The 19,780-nt window shown below is 40.3% G+C and overlaps 1 protein-coding gene across 1 annotated transcript in view; it reads left to right on the top strand.

The window, feature by feature from the left end:
• LOC146328144 (solute carrier family 12 member 9) overlaps positions 1–11,090 on the top strand; it is a 76,389-nt gene extending 65,299 nt beyond the window's left edge. Inside the window, exons 11-13 of the mRNA XM_084717001.1 lie at positions 3,425–3,599; positions 6,413–6,559; positions 8,078–11,090. Of these exons, the coding sequence (XP_084573127.1) occupies positions 3,425–3,599; positions 6,413–6,559; positions 8,078–9,039 (1,284 nt within the window). The 3' untranslated portion in view covers positions 9,040–11,090. The remainder of the gene's footprint in view (positions 1–3,424; positions 3,600–6,412; positions 6,560–8,077) is intronic.
• Positions 11,091–19,780: the final 8,690 nt, after the last annotated feature.

The raw sequence follows: 19,780 nt of genomic DNA, 5'->3' as shown, positions 1-19,780 counted from the left end.
TGATGGATGAGAAGACAGGGGAAAATGGAGAGATAAAGAGAGACAGATGATCAGATGAGTGGAGGCAGTTGGACTTCGCCTCTGAGACCTCGTTTTTTTCATTTTTTACGGCAATTAGTGGATAGGAGCATGAAAACAGTTATGGTGATTATGATGGTAATAATGTTGGAAGCGGTTGCATCTTCATTTTTGATTGATGGCTGTATAGACACACATATACTGTTCACTCAGCAGCTTCAGGACCTTGAGCTAAACTCGTATTGCCAAGACAGTCATTAGTGGCGTGATTTTTCCATTTCTTTTCAGGCTAAATCCCTAAGTGGAGCTGCAACACAGAAAAAGTGTCATTCTTTCATTTTCCCTACAATTTCAGATCATTACCTCAAGACTATCAAACACACCTTAAAGTCTTTTCAAGTGCAAGCCATTTTAAAGTATTTTTAGTCTCAAGTGACACTCTTCCATTTAAGTGGTGTTTTAATCAAAGAAGGCCCGCTTTTTTAATTTGCTAGTCCTTTAGGGTCCACTTTCAGGTTCTTCACATCACTTTTCTGCTGTGCTTTCGTCAGAAATGACGGCCGCCCCTATGTTTTTTTTAACACAAAGACTCCACTTTTAGTCAAGCCACTCAAGAGTGCAAAAGCCATGAAAAAAACCACACAATTGTCCTTTAAAGTTACCCTTCATCGATGTGAGCAGCAGCTTTAACATGGTGGGCATGTCGTTACTGAGCTAGTGGTCATTAATTCCAATGAGGGTATAAATCGCGTGTTAATCATTCCTAGTAGACTGTAGGTTTGGATCTAATATTTGGTTCCACTTGGTTACATTCCCTTAATGGTGCCTTGATGTCACCTCACCAACACACTTTCAGAATCCAAATGATGGTTGTGTCATAGTGTGCATTGTAATACCGATGCACACCGACATTTAAGTGTGCATCCATAAGCAATCACATATGGGGATGTGTTCACCAGTAGCAGTTGATTGGCGCATACTGTATGTATGCATACTCACATGCTCACATATACACACAAATAAATTAGCAGAAAACCTTTGGTCCCCGCCAGTCTTTAATCCTAATGGGGTGTTGATTAGAGGTGTAATATGTTTCTACATAAGAGAAGACCCTGCAGCGACAACACAACAGCGCATGCATACATATAAGGTAGAGTTACACACACATATACACAGGATATTCAGGCACTTAAAGCACGCAGTTATTAGGGATGTTTGCAAGTAGTCGAATAAAAGATCAAGTGCTGCTACCATTGCTAGAGGAATTATTATGTTGACTGTGTCAAAATAAACTGGCATACATCCACTCGTCCGGAGCAATACATATCCACATTCAGTTCAGGCCTATGGACATTAACATGCAAGGAGAGCAGGCTGCTGGTGCTAGCACTGCTAATGGTAGCCACATTGATACATGTTAATAACGTGTCAATAATGCGTTAACACAAATTCCTTTTAACGCCACTACTTTTTTGACATGTGATTAACCCACGTCCTCTTATATTGGCCTGACTCGTAGTTTGAAAAAGAAACAAGCTTCCCTGTCACCTGACAATATAAACAGGCTTGTCTGTTTGGGCAACAGGCTCAGCACAAATGAAATTAAGTATAGGAGGAGGGAGATGAGAAAGTACTGATTGAGTTGTAGCTCCATTTGAAACCAGGTAAAAGTAGAAAAAAGAAAAAAAAAAGCTGACCCACAGCAGAGAGAGACGGAGACAGAGTTTATCTGTGACATCTTAAAACACCGTGTAACGGTGGCAAAAATAAAGTAGGGTCATAAAGTCCATGAATCCAGTCCAGCAATATCTATATAAAATTTATTAACATTAGCCGCCATAAGGTACTGGTCATTCCAGATGACACACAGCTGCAACAGCAATACATTCGTCATTTGCAACATATTTATAAGAGGAAGATTGGACAGTTTCTTGTCTTGAAAGTTGCAATCTCACATTAAATTCAAAACTTAAGCCAAAAGATATGCAGGAAATGCCATATCCACACCGTGAGACTCGTTTGCTTAACTGAATTTCTTGGCAGCTCATACAGGGTATTCAAATCACTCTCGTCCAGTCCACTTCTCAGACGCTGCCAGATCTGTCTTGTGGGAGCTTTTGGGAATTTGTTTTTCCTATGCATTTGCCTTTAATCCCAAAGAAATTATGGAATCAAATAAAAAAATGTACAGTGAATTAAAATGAGGCAGAAGGTAGGACCAGATGCAAACAAACATCTAGTGGCAATACTGTCTGAGAAGCATTTCAAGGATTCAAGGACATTTATTATCATTATACAACATAGGGTTGTACAGTGATATTAGAGGTGTAGCAAAAGTACAAAAAAACAGAGGTTTAAGGTTAATTCTTTTTTTTTGTTGTTGATGATCATATATGTTTAAAATACTTATATTTTACATTAGTGTATAACCATCTGAGTATAAGTATTACTGTGTTTTAATTACCTCAGAATGAGCTCTTTTTATCTACATAGATAGATCGCGGGTCCTCTTCCACGAAGTCCGCTATGTTGTGCCACCATGCGTCTGCGATAGCCTAAAATGGACAAACACTGGCTCTAAATAGGGCTTTTGCAGTTTTCTTAAGTCTTGCAGCCACCATAGGTTCTTGTACACACTTGGAAAGGGAGCGTAATGAAAAGTGTTTGCAGTCAGGAAGCTTATTGGTAAATACCACTGAATCCTACAAACTGGTCCTTTAATGATCCATTTATCCCTGTAAGATATACAGTACCTGCATCTCTCTCTTAACCTCAAATTAGCTCATTAACAGTGTTGTTTCTATAGTGGTTTATTTAACAAATGTATTTTTTCTTGTGCATAAGGAATGCTATACGCTATAGACGTGAAATTCATTATTGGGTTTATTACAGGCTGTTGAGTGAACCCTGTGTGAAATCTTAATGTAGCAATGATCTATAAAAGTTACTTCCCCTTTCTGCACACGTCCCAGATCATGGAGGAACAGCAAAACATGAAACAGACATTAAATATATGAGTGAGCATGTTTGAGTCTATATGTGGAGAATTTCTACTTGCTTAATTAAAATCCTGCAGTGATTTTGCAAGCATTAGAAATGTCAAATCAAATCTGTAGGCTCACAAATGCATATTCCTTATTCTAAAAAAAAAAGTTATGCAGAAAATCTCTACTGCAAGTGATGTTAGCATATGTAAGTTACATCACCTGCAGAATGGAATTTCAGGGAGTGGGTGTCATGTAATTAAAGAGGACTTAAAGTTCTGAGCCTGAGTCTCTGATAACTGCAGAGACATCTCCAGCCTACACACGAGGCTGTCTGAATGTCACTCAAATCCACTGCTATGAACCACTGGGTTAAATAAACACACCTCCCAATAACATCCCGATTCTCTTGACTCCTATAGGTGCGCAAGTACCTGCTGATGCTGGATGTGAGGAAGGATCATGTCAAGTTCTGGAGGCCTCAGGTCCTGCTGATGGTTTCCAACCCTCGCAGCAATGTGGGCCTCATCACCTTCATCAACGACATCAAGAAGAGTGGCCTCTACGTGCTGGGACATGTCCAGCTGGGAGATCTCAGTAAGGACACTGAAATTCTGCTCAGTATTTAGAAACTGAACCTCTGCTAAGGTCTTGTCAACACATGTACAGATATTCTTGAAAAAGTATATTTTCTCCCTCTGTTTTTAAAAACAATTCTTACAAAATACCCCTGTACACCCACAAAAACAATTTCAAAGCACTTAAATAGGCATGGCGGGGTGTTAAAGTCTACATTAATGATAAGTCAAGTACCAGAGAAGAACATTCTGAGTATGTGTAGTGAGCTTATTTCCTTTGGTGGTGGTAAAGTAAATACAGGTAATAGTAGTTAACTAGTTATATACTTACAGTTATTTGACACAAGGCTGTAAATATAATTATTTGCCCAGAGGTTGCTGCTGGCAGCGACTAAACTGACTTTCTGGATGCACCTACCCAGTATGCCTTGCAGGAAGACTGGCCCCTACCCTACTCTGATTGGCTATACTCTTAAAGGCATTCCAGGGTTCTGCTAAACGCTAACCTACATCTAGCTACAATGTTAACCATTGCATTTGTTGTTTCCACAGCTGTGCAAAGTCTTTCCCCGACGATATGTGTTGTCCTCTTACCTTAACCCCACTCTAACCTTATAGTCACTGCAGTTACTGGATGTAAGTTAATGTGAAACCCTGAGTCATGTGTCTCCCGACAGCCCAGCTACCTCTCTTCTCCACCGACAGCCCAAACCGGCATGTGAACAACACCCACCCCCAGCAGTGACCACTCTGCTAGGCTTTGCTGTCGACACCAAGCGTAGCTCTCCAGAACGGCTTGCCTGTGCTCAGATTTCTCCCTTATCCCTGTAGTCCTCATCAGGCACAGGTGCAGCTGCTTAGTGTCACACAGCAGCTCCCCTTCCTGACCGCAGCCACTCACCTACAATAAAAACAGTAACTTTACACCAAAACACCTCACAAGAGAACAAGGCCGATAGCCCCAGTTTCCTATTAATGTCATAATGGACCTTTGTGTTGTGATATTTAAGCAAACTATCCATCAAAACGGCAATAAAAGCTTTTTGCGCACAAGACCGGTCACTTGAGAGCTCTATCCAGCTTCACAGCGGGATCTATCAGTGTGATTGGTCAGCTGGCTCGCCAGCAATCCCTGCTGGTGCTGCCTCACTCTCACGCCAGTTTTCTGGGTGGAGTTAGGGATAAGGTTGCTCTCCTCCATCCTAATGACCAGTACCAGTATATAACTAGTTGCACCAGTTTCTCCCAGTCCACACAGATACACTGAAGCCATAGCTTTTAAAAATCTGCAGGGCAAAAAAAAAAAACTCTAATATTTGTTTTCAAAAATACTGTTCATGTGTAGACAATACCAAATCACTTCTGATTGCATTCAGCTATGCTTCCTGTATTATTACATTTATCTTATACAAAACAGTCATGATGGAACATTGTGTTCAGTTCTTCCATGAACCTGTGAACGATCAGGAAACCACACAGTGTTGAGTTCCAAAGTTTGTTTGCATGACAACATCAGATTATCAGGAGTACTTAAAATGTTTGTTTCTGCACCATTTCTCATCTAGACCAGCACAGTGTGACAGGGTGACTATTAATTATGAAGAAAACAAATCGAGGCTGGTGAAGGGATGTAGTTTTTGGATAATTTAACATTTAGACAAAACTAAAAGCTTGTTTTTTTGACTGTCAACATTATTTCAGAATTTTAATAGCCATCTGTTGTACTACTATTTACTAGAAAAAAGTAGCAATATTGCCATTTTGCTTAAGTGTTTTCATTCAGGACCAGCTCAAAACAACTGGGAGATCTTTTCAAGATATGTAAGTGTATGAATGAGCAAAATGCCTCCCGGTTTCACGGTGAGCAGGGCATCGTTGAGTGGACAGACCAGACCTTTCTCCATGGCATCGCCTCATCTGCTGCTCTGTTTTTTTCTGAGTGAAGTAATTGCACACACAATGCTCCAGGGGCGTCTCCTTTCTTCTCTGCAGAGGCGCACACTTAGAGAGTCTAAAGGAGCAGGGTCATTGATTGTTTTCTTTGTCTTTTGAGGATTTTGTTGGGGGCGTTTTATGTGTTGATGGGGGACTGGGACTGGCCTTGAATGGAGTCTTCAGAATCCAAATCCACTGAGTGCTTCACAGTGAAAAAATGACATGTTCATTAGCCACTGAAGAGCCCTTCTCTCATTTTGAGTGCTGACGAGGCACTTGGTCTTGAGAAATATGAAGGAATCATTCATTCACATAATTACATTCAGAAGAGTTTGTTGTTGAGGACTCCCAGATACTAACACATTGCCATCCTGATGTATTTTATGTCTGTCCATTTATTCTCCCACTCGTCTAACAGCTGTGTACTTTAAAGCTGAATACAAAGAGTGCTTATCTATCGGAGCAACAGTCTGATGAGGTCCTAACACAGCTTAGACTGCCACAGGAATTGTCTGTGAAGCTCACAGATGTGGCCTCTGGATTGCTCTCTACATACATATTGATGTTTTTTTGGATGATTGATCACCTGCCTGCGTGTTTGTGCTCCCCTGTATCTTCCTTTCTGTCTCACATTCTGTCTACGCTGTCATTTGTGCTTGCATCTTTTTCTCTCCATGCCCCCCCACATCTCAGCATCTTGTCTTGTATCTCTCTCACGCTGCGCCTCTAATTCCAGCTCTGTCATACCGACTTCTCTACTCTCTCCTCTGACTTGTATATCAATTGTTCTCAGCCCTCTCTTTCCTTTACCTTCCCTGAATCCACAATATGCTTCTATTGAGCTGTCAGCTGTGTTTTGTCACGTCACACCATTTTTGTTTTCTTCCATCCTCCCAGACACTTTACCGTCGGACCCTCTGCAGTCCCAGTATGACTCCTGGTTGTCTCTGGTGGATCATCTAAACATCAAAGCTTTTGTCAACTTGACACTGTCTGATTCTGTTCGTCATGGGATCCAACATCTCCTCTTCATCTCGGGACTAGGTCAGTGGCACCATCATCACCATAAAAATGTGCCCGTTGGTCAATAAGGATGTTGCCAAGCCTACATGGATATCAGGGATATTTTAAAGCTGTAATTTTTAATTTTTTGTTTTTTATAAGTACTAAAACAAGTTTTTGTCTGTAGAAAAAAAACAGAGAATCCGTAGTTAAAATTGGTGCAGTTAACCTCGTTACGATTAAAATCTGCACATGACGGCTTCAAAACTTTCACTTAAATTTCATTCAGCACTTAACACTTAAACTGGAACTTTCAGCACTCCCACTATAACTTCCCTTTTAACTTCTTTCAGGAATGGTGTTACAGCTGCCACTTGAATTTCTTTTTTGCTTCCACTAAAACCAAAACTTCAGCTTCATTCAAGGTTAACACTTAAACCCCTTTTACACTTTTACACTTAACTGGACACTTGAATGTATTTCAGTGCTTCCATATAAACTGCCTCTCCAACTTCTGTCAGTAATACAGGTTCAGCTGCCCCCTAAATTTCTCAGTTTTCTCAGGCACAATATAGATTGCTGCATGAATTAGTCCTAAAACCTAGAAATTAGTTAGCAGATTAGCACTTGTGGTTCCCATGTCTTTAAGTCAGTGTTTTTTTGTTTTTTTGTTTTGGTTTTTTTTAATAGATGTCTCAAATAAGGTGTGTGGGTAACACAAGTATCCTAGTCATGATTTTGAAGCTTTGACATGTCTTAAAAAATACATTGCTAAGAAGTTGCTAAATGAGAATACACAACTTGTCAGAAACCTCGCTAAGCAGTGTAGTTTGTTTATAGCCTAATGTTAGCTTTTTACTACTGGCGATTGTATTTAAGCAAAAATTCATAACAGTGGTGTCTGTGAAGATTATCTTGTTGAACAAAAAATTTAAGTATCATAAATGTTTGTTGACCACAGAGCTTATTTTCTGCAGATACATTCAACCCTCAGTCGTCACTGTCATACAAAAGCATTTCAAAAGACTCTGTATGTTAAGACGCTGAAACTATTTCAACTGCTAAATTTTCCTCTTTAAGTTCATGGGTTTCGGCTTGATGGACAGCCTATATTGTCCTTTTGTTATCACGGTTTTTAAAGTTTCTTTTTTTTTTAGTCTTGGTTCTAACCTTAAACTCATATTTGACATTCTCTCCTTTTCAGTAGGAACCCCTCCAAACTTCAAATAGATTTTACTCTCAGTAGTTTTCTACTTCTTTCTTTGTTATTTGCTGTCTTCCTGCTTTCCTGAGAGCTGTCACTCATGTCTAACTTTGACTGCTCTTGTTTCTGGCCAGCCCTTTCTCTTATCTCCCTTTGGCTTCCCTCTAGTTCTCACTCCAACACTTGTCTTCTTCACATCTGTCTCTTACTTTCCCTGCTCCATTTTATAAGATGACTTAACTTTCACCTCTACTTTTCACTTAACAACTCAAGCAGTCAGTGATGATGATACAGAAACAATTTGAATTGCAAACAGTCTCATTATTTGCCTAATGTTTTTTTCTCTTCCTTTCAAGGTGGAATGCGTCCTAACACCCTAGTCCTTGGTTTCTATGATGACTGTCTTCCAAAGGACAAGCTGATTGATCCTTCGCTTTCTACCATTCAGTGCACAGATTCCTCAGGTCCCTCAAAGGAACTCGAGCAACAGCCTCCTCTCTTCCACTTCGCCTCCCTAAGGGGGTCCAGCGACAGACAGGATTATGGTGAATTTGGGGACGGGAAGGTTCTCGGACCTCAAGAGTATGTAGCAGTCATTGCAGATGCCATGAAGATGCTAAAGAACGTAGTGCTTGCCCGATACTTTAACAACTTTGACCGAGCCGAGGTCCTCTCGCCGCCCTCCACCTCTCTGGGGAAGGGAGCTGTGTACGTGGACGTCTGGCCTGTAAATCTTCTGCGTCCTGATAGCAGTAGCTATGTCGACACCTGCTCTCTGTTCCTGCTACAGCTAGCATGTATCCTCAACATGGTGAGAGCCTGGCGCAAAGCAACGCTTCGTCTCTTCCTGTGCGTGGAGGAAGGGCGAAGCGTAAGAGGCTCGGAGGAGAAGCTGGGTCAGCTGTTGAAAGAGTTGAGAATTAAAGCTCAGGTCTACCCTGTGCCCTGGGACCAACAGGTGGCACTACACTGGCAGCGCCAAGGCGAGTGGGGCAAGAAGCAGCTGTCAAAATCCCCAGATGCCACTACAGAGGAGAAGAAGCCTAGGGCAGAAGAGGAAGAGGAGGATGAAGACTATGTTAATAGCTTCCCAAGCAATGCCACTCGCCTGTCAGATGACTACCTGTCAGCTGTCAATAAGCTGATCCTAGACACGGCTCAGCCCGCCCCCGCTGTGCGTTTCCTGTACTTGCCCCGCCCCCCAGCTGACACCCGCCGCTACACCACCTACTTACACCAGCTGGAGCTGCTAACCAAGGACCTGGGCCCCACGCTGCTCATCCACGGTGTCACGCCTGTCATTACCACTGACCTTTGAATGACCCCCTCCCATCAGGTGCTGAGAGGCTGCTGCTTTTAGCCCCCCACCAGGCGCCGAAGGTTCCCTCTGAGGGTGTGTTGACCACTTTTAGTGCAGCATCACTGCAGACCTCAGCAGTGCTCCAGCACTGACCTCTCCACCCAGCAACAGACTGAGGAAAAGAAAACAGCGCTTGAAATTTGACCCGAACGGGGACATCACTGCGTGTGCAGTTTCACACAATTTGGAGGTACAATGTTGGACAAAGTCTCTGGAGATGCAGCCGATTTTAAGAATATTTAAAATGAAGGATGGATATTATATTTGGGCACTGGGATTCCAAAAGTCCTGACTTAAAACATGTTTAACCCTGTTTTGTTTTGTTTTTTTAATCTCGTCAACTTTTAGTTTTGATTTTCCCAAGAAGCTTCTGAAGGCACCGTGATGTTAATCTTTTAAGTCACCTTGTTGCAATTTAAAGGGACAGTTCATCCAAAACCAAAAGTACACATTTTTTCCTCTTACCTCTAGTGGTATTTAGCCATCGAGAGAGTTATGGTGTGAGTTGCTGAGTTTTGGAGATATCAGCTGTAGAGATGTCTGCCATTTTTCAAATATGAGATGCTTCTCAAAAGCTTTATCTCTGTCCAGAAATCTTGACCTGGTTACTCAAAACAATCCTTGACTTTATTGTGATCAGGAACTAATTTCTTTCTACTGAACTACACTTGCCAATCGTTTTACCCCTCCAGCTAGGTCAGTGGTGCAACAGTTGCATTACAGTCATGGAAGACGCCATTAATGTTAACACTCGCTCAAGAGTAAGCCTCTCGTCCATGAGCAGATGCTCACTTTCTTCTTTGCAGTGATACAAGTTATGATTTCTGGAAAGACGTTGCTGTTGAGGTTGTTTTAAGGTATTATTTTGGCATTTTGAACAACATAAGCTGACTACTGTTCCATTATATTAAAAAAAAAAAAGGCAGACATCTCTATGGCCGATATCTCCAAACTCAGAAAAATATGTATTTTTGATTTTGGGGTGAACTGTCCCTTTAAGCATGAAACAATCAGACTGTGGTTGAATATACCAAAGTAAATTAAACAGCTTTTCAGATAAATGAACAACCTGCCAAGTTGGCCTGTCAAAAGCAGTATCAAATAGAATATGATGGGTTTTTTTTAATCCTGTACCCATGTTATTATACTCACCAATGGTCTGTGAGCTGACAGCCCCCAGAGGATCATTTAGATTTCCAGTTTATCTCTGCCCCTCCAGCAGCTACTTCTTCATATATATACAGTGTCTACGATGATACATTCATGAGAGACTCTCCTTGTTCCTTTCATGAAATGTTTTCTTGGTATGCTGCTGCTCAAATTCCTTAAAATGATCATTCCATATGCCTATAGATCAAAAAGTGCCTTTGCTAGTTAGGGAGCTCAAGTTTGGACTCATTCCATCACGGACAGAAAGTTGGACTGCGTTACACCTTGGAGCAGTCATTTGCAGGAAATCTGCTTTTCCACTTTAGGAGCTTAGAACAAAGGAAACAGTTGAACAATAATTTCTCCGGTGCTACTATGGAAGTCTTCAAAGTTTTATTCCAAAAATAATCTTTTTTGTCAAATCTCAGGAGGACATTTCATGTTTATTCCAAATGCACTTATGCTCTTCCTCTGCCAAACTGCATGTTATGCAGCTCTCCCAAATCCCCTAAATGTGTTTACAGCACCAATAACTACTGTGATTATCTACAATATTTCAGTGATTGTTTTTATGTGTTTTAGATACTCTAACTTTTAGACTTGTTTTTACCGAAAAGTGACCACATTGCTTGATCAGCCTCAATACTGAAATGCCTAAATGATTTCCAATCAAAAGGCTCAGCCTTTATTGAAAGTGTTTGAAACATTTAAGTGAATCTATGCAACTTTGACTGAACAGTGGCCACAAGTGGCATTTACAGAAAAATGGCAAATACTAAAAAATAGTAGGGATGTCACAAGTCCAGAAATTTAGTATTCGATACCAATAGCAGTGGAATTACACAGTTATCGATACCCAATTTGATACAAGTAAAAAAACAAGAAACTAAGCCATTGTTATTTTTCTTTGCTATCTAAAATTAAAACTCTTCTGAACCTCCAGGACAAAAGACTGAGGGGGATTTGTATTAAGCCTGACTCATCATCAAGGCAGCATTTTGCCGATGTCTGCCAAGTAATGAGTGCAAAAATCTGTATTTAGGTTGAACCCAGACTGCAGCAGTTGTTTAAATTAACTGACATGGTGACAAACTGCTCATCCGGAAATATTTATTCAATCTGCTAACATTATATTTTGATGACAGATGACACAGACTGAACATAAAGGAGTGAGGACAGTAGAGCAGTAGAGAGTGAGCTGTGATTACAGTACATTAGCCTAAACATGGGAGCCATTAGCATTTAGCTATGGCAAACATTGTGAAACATAGTTTGCTTGACAGCAATGCCAGTTGTGTCAAACAAAAATAATGATAAAATGTATTTGAGGATAAGGATAACAAGGATAACACTCTGGATATGTTGTTAATGTGACATTAATATGAATTGAAACTTGACATCTACATGTCTGTCTTTTTGGTGCTTTGCTAACTTATTAAGTTAGTTAGTTATTTTCACCTGAAAAGTTTGATTGAACTGTTTGCATACTGGTATTTGCAAATGTATTATTTTTCCCTGATGATCCACTTTGAGTACAAAGTACTTCCATAAATGACTGTTTACTGTTGAGGTGGAGTTCCACTTCTCATCATCTTCAACGTGACGTTCTTCTTCTTCCTTTGGCATTTAACAGCAGACCAGAATACTTGTAGGCGTATATGCTGTGCCTGTTCTGAAGAATATTATCCCTACAGTACCTTAGATACTGTAGGTACTAGTCATGTACTGTCACGTTTTCAGAATTGTGGTATTGACTTGGTATCGAAGTATCTGTTCTCGTGACCTCCCTAAATCATAGTGAACCAGTTGCACAAAAAGACAAAAGTCTGAAAAGCCAGAGAACTGACTTAGTTTTGTCAACAGTGCAGCGACATCTATGTATGAAAAGTATGCTAACATGGGCTAACATTAGCCTCAATAAGCTGCTGGTCATACCAGACCCAGTATTCTGCGTTAGTGTATTGACTTGAGAAAAAATATTCCACTTATCATTTCAAGAAGAATTCAATATTTCGCCAGTAAAAAAGTAACGTAATCTCACTTTAAGGACAGTGTTGTATTTCCATTTCTTGACAAACCGACAGTGCAGTCTGCATTGTCTAAGATAAATGTCAACTGCATATTTATTGTAAAATAGTCTAAAGGCTTGGCATTCTTAAATTTTGAGTCTCTAAATTTTACACAAATAGATTCTTGTCAGTTTAGATTCATCCTGACGATCTTCATCACACTGACTCGGGCTCATCTGAGGGGTTCAGATCCATATTTGAAGAAAGACTGGTACTTGGATTTGGACTTCTCTTGATCACCTGTTTGGAAGAGATATATGTTTACTTGTGGACCAGTTGAATCCTTCCCGTTTCCACGGATGGCTTCCTGTTTGGACACTACACTCCTCAACAATTCATTGACACTACATTTCTTCAAACCTTTGTCTTGGATTTGCTCTTGAACTCACAAGTGTGCAAAAACAATCTGCAGGATGCACTTGTTTATTGAAGAGATGAAATGTTCAGTGTTTGATTTCCTGCTGAAATCTGAAAATATATATGTATACTTGACACGATGTAAACTGAAATGACATTAAAAAAAAAGAGGTTTGTATTACATGTCCTTTTTTCCCTTCTTCCCCAGGAGATTGTTTGCGATAGCCAGATCAAACTTAACAACCGCTCAGAGCGTCCCGACTTTGTTTCATTTCAGCTGAAGACCAGTTTGTGCGTCTCAGAGCAGAGAACTGAGGGGGTTTTTTTGTGTCTGCTGCACTTGTTTGTTTGAGGTAAACTTTGGAAATAGAGGCTGAGATAGCTCAGCAGCTCAGACGGAGAGATACTAGAGGGTGCCAGCCAGCCAAATTACCTTGTCCTACAGTCACCCTCGCCGCCAACCAGGCAGAAATGGATTCCATCTCCGCTCTGAGGTGAACAACAGATTGGAGAAATAAGCCCAAATAACCATCGATATCTGTTCAGGAGGAGGAAGGCTGACATTTATCACTGAGGGGAAGGACCCCGGCTCTGAGAGGATTTGATGTGTGTGTGTGTGTTTGCTTGTGTGTGAGCATGTAAAGAAATAGATTCAGGATCAGATTTTCTTTGTTCATGTGCCTCTATTAATTAGTTTTATGAAGATAAATTAGTCTCAATACTAGTAGCAAGTGCATGTTGCTACTATTGGTGGCAGATTTACAACTCTGTATGACAGTTTTTGGAGAACTGATGGTGTTTACAAATGAACCACAAATATATACCAATCAGTATGAACAAATGTGGAACCATGATTCCAAAAGAAGTTGGGATGCCGTGGACAATGTAAATAAAAACAGATTGGAATTATTAGCAAATCCTTTTCTACTTTTACTCAATTGAATACAGTACAAAGACAAAATAGTTCCTATTCAAACTGATAATCTATTGTTTTTTGTAAATATTTACTGGTTCTAAATTTTATGCCTGTACCATGTTCCAAAAGAGTTTGGAAACAAAGGACTGGGAAAAGTTTGAAATGCTTACCAGGGTGCCTTCAAGACCGCCCACTCCACCTAGCTGACTGATTCTCTGGTCTGGCATCGTGACATGAAACGGTGGTTTCTCAGTTAGAAAAGAAATGACCAATGTGTGCCACAGGGGGACCAATGATTAACCAATCAGTGCCACAGAGCTGGATTAATGCTGTTGTCAAGCTGTGCACCGAAACCAAAGAGGAGTAATAACAAACAACGGTGACTGGTATAAACACTGCTATCAAGACTGTTTAAGTCGACTAAAGAAGAAAAATGTGTAGATCAGCTTGGATTGCTTCATAAAAGTCACTGAAAGACTGTGTGTTGTGTTTGCTGCCACAGTGAAGAGATAAAAAAAAGTTCCTGGTTATTTAACATGTTTTTGCAGCAGCAGAGCTAGCTAATTAGGAGCTACGAGCTAACGTCATGGTGGTCTGTGACCAAAAGAAATCACAATCAATGATCTGATTACATTTGTTATTCTGCCCGCAACTTCCAGCTCCGCAGCTCCAGACCTCCGGTTTTTAATTCTTTAGCCTGACTTGTCGCCAGGGTTTGATATTAACTTTTTTCCTCAGTGTCCCCAAACAGTACATTCAACTTCCCCAGATACTTCACAACCACTGTCCCAAACTGAAGTTCTTTTTTTCCATTCTACATAGCAAATTCACTTCAATAACTTTATTTCAGTAACTCACATAATGGAATTGTCTCACTCTGGTCCACCATGGAAGTGCTGCTAGTTGTTCCCTACACTTATACATAAATAAAACATTGAAGTCACAGCAGTTTTTTGGCCATAGTTTTCATTATTCGTTCAGTGTCAGTTCATCTTGATCAATAAATGCGTCACTGCAAACTGCAGTACAAATACAAACATGTCTCTTTATGGTATACAGCCATGGAAATTCACATGTGCACAATTTGAACATATTTTATAGTCATATTTAATATTTTTGTGTAAGCAAGTGTGTGATGTAGGGTTGAGTTTTTGCCACTGCCGTGCCACATTTTTTGAAATAAAACACCGAACACTTAAAGATATATATTCCATGATGCATAACATAATTTCAGTCGTAGTGATTTGTTTCTCTATTGTCAGACACCAAATATTTGTGCCACTTTTTTGTTCTGAACTAGATCAGTCTGGACAAACTGCTGTGAAGAGTACATGAAGAGATCATATTAACCTTACAGTCAAGCCAGTTTATTCACAAACTTTATGACTAAAGTAACGTATATATTGTTATATATTCTGTTATATTGTAATAATTGCAGAGGTCATCTTATCTTAATCCTTCCATTTCTATAATTTGTAAAGTAAAAAAGCAAATCACCTACCATATTTCACATGATTAGTCCCATTAGAATTGGCATCTCTGAAAGTAAAGCAGAGTAAATATTCTAAATGTAGCATGTACTTAAACTGATTATAAGGTCTTTAGTTGTGTTACAGGTGTGTTCTGAGCCCAACAGCAGCACACAGTACAACGGAGAAAGTCAGTAGTCGTGTTTATTTCCAATTTCAGCAGACACTGTTAAGAACAAGGAGACAGTATGAAAGTTCAGTTCACTGTTGGAGTCTCTGGCTTGATGTGGTGGGACACTGACCCGGAGGCTTAGGACGAGTGAGCCAAACTGAGGAGCAGGAGAGTTCAGGACATATAAAGCACACTCGTACTCACAGCAACGTTCAATGGAGGGTGACAGTACTGTGAATGAGCGGACAGGAGACATCAACCGGGAGGCCAGGCAAGAAGTTGGGGAACCAGCGAAGCAGGAGAATCTTCCACAAGGTTCTCACAAGATGACGGAGACAACAGCGGCAAGGTATGTAGATTTTCTCCACAAGGAAACACAGGTAGGAAAACAGAATCTCATACTGTAAGGTCATGAACAGGAAATGTTACTCAGCCATGGGAACAGGCAGACAGAAACCAGGGACACAGAGGGGGCTCTTGTGTTTGGGGACAGAAGACATTTTCTGGGATTCAGACAAAATGGGAGTGTCAAAGGCAAGCAGAGTCAGTCCAGGAATGACTGCTGGTCTTGCATGGGGAGGGCAAAGAACAATCTGACATCAAGTGAGTGAGCAGCACAAGCTTATATACTGAGCTGATGACTGATGAGCTGCAGCTGTGTGAACAGGTGAGTAGAGTGGGCTGGTGAGGTGGGACTGGCTGGCAGGTGGAGGGGAAAATTACTGGGAAAGCTGAGGAAGTGAGAATGCAGATTATGACAAGGTGGGCTTTTTTTTTTTTTTTTTTAAGTAAATGCTAAAACATTTTGTTGTTGACCCTGTCCACTGCAGCACATTGTTTGGCTTCCATACCAGGATTCCTCTCTGCTTCTCCAAGCTGGTCATCCGCCATCTACTGTAGGTAATACACTGACTCTCAATAAGTACCTCATATAAGCCACCTTTAAAAAATCAGAACTACCCCTTTAAATGCATGAGTTTGCACGTTTGTCTGGTTCGACTGTGGCAGCTGATAAGCATGTGTATGGGGGTCAGAGATGGGTCACAGTCTCTTGATGTGACAAGAACTGAACATGACTCAGGAGATGTGTGCACAAACATTCAACAAACCTGTAAATAAATGCTAAATATATTTTTAGACATTTACCTGACATTTACCCAACTATATATGTAGAATACAAACATTTATTCAAGTTGGGTTCTATTTATTTGTAAAATTTGTTTTGCAAATAATGTTTGTTCACATTAGCCAAAATTGAAAAAAAATCATACAGCATGTGCACTCACAAATGGTCACACACATTTGTTAGTCTTGTTTTATTCTGGGATCATGAAACATGCATATTTGGCACTAATTTTTCTCCATGTACTTCAGGCTTCAGAATTTAATTTTGCATTCAAAGTGTTTCGCTTGTTAAAACAAAAAAGCTGTGGGCTACAAAAAACAAGAGATCCTGACAGGAAGGAGGAGGATGGCTATGAAGGAAGAGAGGAACCGCTTACCCAAAGGGGGTTTCCTAAGTGTGTGTGTGTGTGTGTGTGTAAAAATCAAAGATGGAGACCATCAGGGCTGAGAGTGTGCTTGCCTTGAGTGTGTTTGAGTTTAAAACTCTGTTCTGTCATGTCTGCAGCCCTGATCAGAGGAAACTTGTCACTACCTTGTCACTTTCACCGTGTGTCATAGCCCTAACCACCAGGCACGCTGCCGGGATACACACACACACGTCACCACTTATAATTTCTACCACACTTTCCATTTCATCTCCGTCTCTGCTTCTTCAGATCCACTTAATTTTACATGACACACAGATTGCCAGAGTCATCAGATGGAGAGGAGGGTGGGATGTCAAGTAGAATTTAGTCACGCTGACACCCAGATGAAGCTACTAGTTAAGGTTTTCAGAGGCCAAACAGACCCCTGGCTTCTCCTGTGAATCATGTTTGCATTCCAATAAGCAGAGAGTCCGCATGCACATTCAGTTTTCAGTACGAGGGTATTTAGAGAGTTCAGCACAGCAGCCATAGTCTGATTACTCAAGCATCCAAAGCACTTGTTCACTGCTGTGATTGCATGGTATGTTTTTAGCAGCGTGGGACAAAGATTGCACTTCACAGCCAGTACATGCTCTGAACTCAGTGTGTACATGCATTTATGCTCCTTGCTGACAGCAATCCCAGAGGAAAAGTGCACTAAGTGGTGTCACGTAAGCTTTAAGTAAAGGCTTGAGTAAATAATTTTTCTTCATATCAGATGGCAGCTCCATTTTCTTCAAGAATATGAGCTCGCTGTTTGCGTGTTGTTCAGCCACTGGGCGCTTCACTGTGTTTTGCTCTGTCACAGCCCATTGGTGGGCCATGAAGGCCCTGCAGGTGGGCATTGAGAAGTCATGGAAAACAGCGAAATAAAACGTTTTTAAATGTTTTTGTTTGTTAATAATGTTACAAGGGACAGCGAGGTGGTGAAGTATATTGTGATGGTAGATGTAGTTCACTGAGCTGTTTCACTGAACTACAACAAACCTACAATGAACCTTTGTAGGTAACCTTTTTTTAACCCTTTTAAAATAACAAACAACATTGTGTAATTCATGGCACAATTCAAACAGAATGAAAAAAAGTTGTCTCTCGCCAGCGATTTGGGTTCATGTTTTTCCGAGGTAATGTCCATGTTGCACGGTGGAAGACGGGAACTTTGCCTCTCTGTAATACTCCCTGCAAAGCGATGCAGGTCAGAGCTGCTCTGTCACATTGAGGTGTTGAAGTATTTCAAGTCTCCCACTAAATCAAAGTAATCAAAGACATCAGGGCAGCGATCATCCTGTCAGACAGACCCCTGGAGAGAGTTCAACAATCACCTATAGATGGAATACGTAATATAACTGTAATTACTGCCACTGAACAGTGACACTTATAGGCCATTTGTGCAATAGGATATGTGATCTGCTCAAAGCTCTTGACTTGACTACATAATACATGTGGACAGATATGAGAGAAGGAGCATGCATATGAATAGACGTGTGACATGAAACAACACCTTTACATTATCACGAGGCATAATGTAACTCTGACTCTAATGTATTATTCCCAGTTTGACCAGTGAAGTGTATGACCCACACTGAAGACTGGATCCTAGCTTGTCTCCTGGATGAAACGTCTGTGTCATGAAACGTCACTGTCCTACTTTATTATAAAGTAAGATGAAGTGGTGATGGGCCACATCTCTCACACACCCTGCAGTTCTCATGCTTTACTTCAGTGTGCTCTTGCAAGAACAGGTATCTTAATTACATCAAGACCAATTCCCAACACATTTTGCACTTAACACATATTTTGATAGTTCACTGAACATACATAATCCTAGTGAGTAGCCATTTATTTTTTTTAAACTTGCCAAGAGTCTTCTTAATGCTGATCAAAATACACATTTTTTAAACCATAAATCTCATTTTGCTTTGATGTAGAAGGGTTACAGAGCTGACATGATTTAACACACTTTACACATTTTTAAATGATTTGAAACATTTCACACATTTTAACACATTTCTCTTCAATTGTTTGAAGTTGTGAATTCTTGTCTGGGACAAGGACTTTTTCTGGTACAGACAAAATTTAGAAAAAAAAAGGCAAAAACATAGAATTCGATATCCTTAAATAAATAATTTTCACACAAAAATAGTGGAATTAGAGTGTTGGTATTAAGTTTTTCCTTGCAGGACACGATTTGTCCCAGTTCTCAAGGATGGGTGATAAAAGTCTTTCATTGGCTTAATGCTGTGGTCTCACCCTACTTGTGAATGTATCACACTCTCCTAAATAGAGATTTAACTCTGCAGGCACTTCTGTCTGGCTGTGTTGTGTATAATCAGGAAACTTGATAAGCTGTTTAAACTCAAACAGACAACATCTCACCAGGTTGTGTGTGCACTTGTTTGAATAATGGAATTGAATTTGGGTGGAGCTTAAAAAAGCAAATCTGCAATGTTTATCTCCATTCTGGAAGGAAAAATGTAGACATACTGAACATATTTTGAGATTGTCTCAAATTACTGATGTATTCTCTGGATATGGGTTTCATATACTGGATGGAGGGGGAAAGTTGGCTGGTAAACCTTGTAACGTCGTGGTCATCCTGGTGGAACTAGCTTATATTCAGGTTATGCAGCTGCACTGAGGCATGCAGTGTGACTCTGTTCTAACCATCAGGAGGCCATTGTTCATTTTAATTGTTAACTTTAATAAGTCAATATTATAGTGTCACATACTTGATGTCATCCACCAAACAAATACAATAACACAAAATAGGGTTTTCATATGCAAGCTCATAGTTTATTGACTCTTTTGATGCTTAACAAAATGCACAAAGCGTGGCTGCGTGGAGTGCAGTTATGGACATGCTCAATACTACCACAAGGAAAAAGAACACAAAAGTTAGAAAGTTAAGTGTCAAGACAGCAAGTATGTGAGAGACAAGCAGTGGAGAACACCAAATAATGATAATGTTAACACACAGACATTAAATGTGAAGGTGCTGTATTTTCATGTGTGCAGGTGTGCCGTCACCTGTTTCT

The sequence above is a fragment of the Lutjanus erythropterus genome, chromosome 4, assembly GCF_056507025.1.
Source record: "Lutjanus erythropterus isolate fLutEry1 chromosome 4, fLutEry1.hap2, whole genome shotgun sequence".
NCBI classification, from domain to species: Eukaryota; Metazoa; Chordata; class Actinopteri; order Lutjaniformes; family Lutjanidae; genus Lutjanus; species Lutjanus erythropterus.
This window is presented reverse-complemented; position numbering and strand designations above follow the sequence as displayed.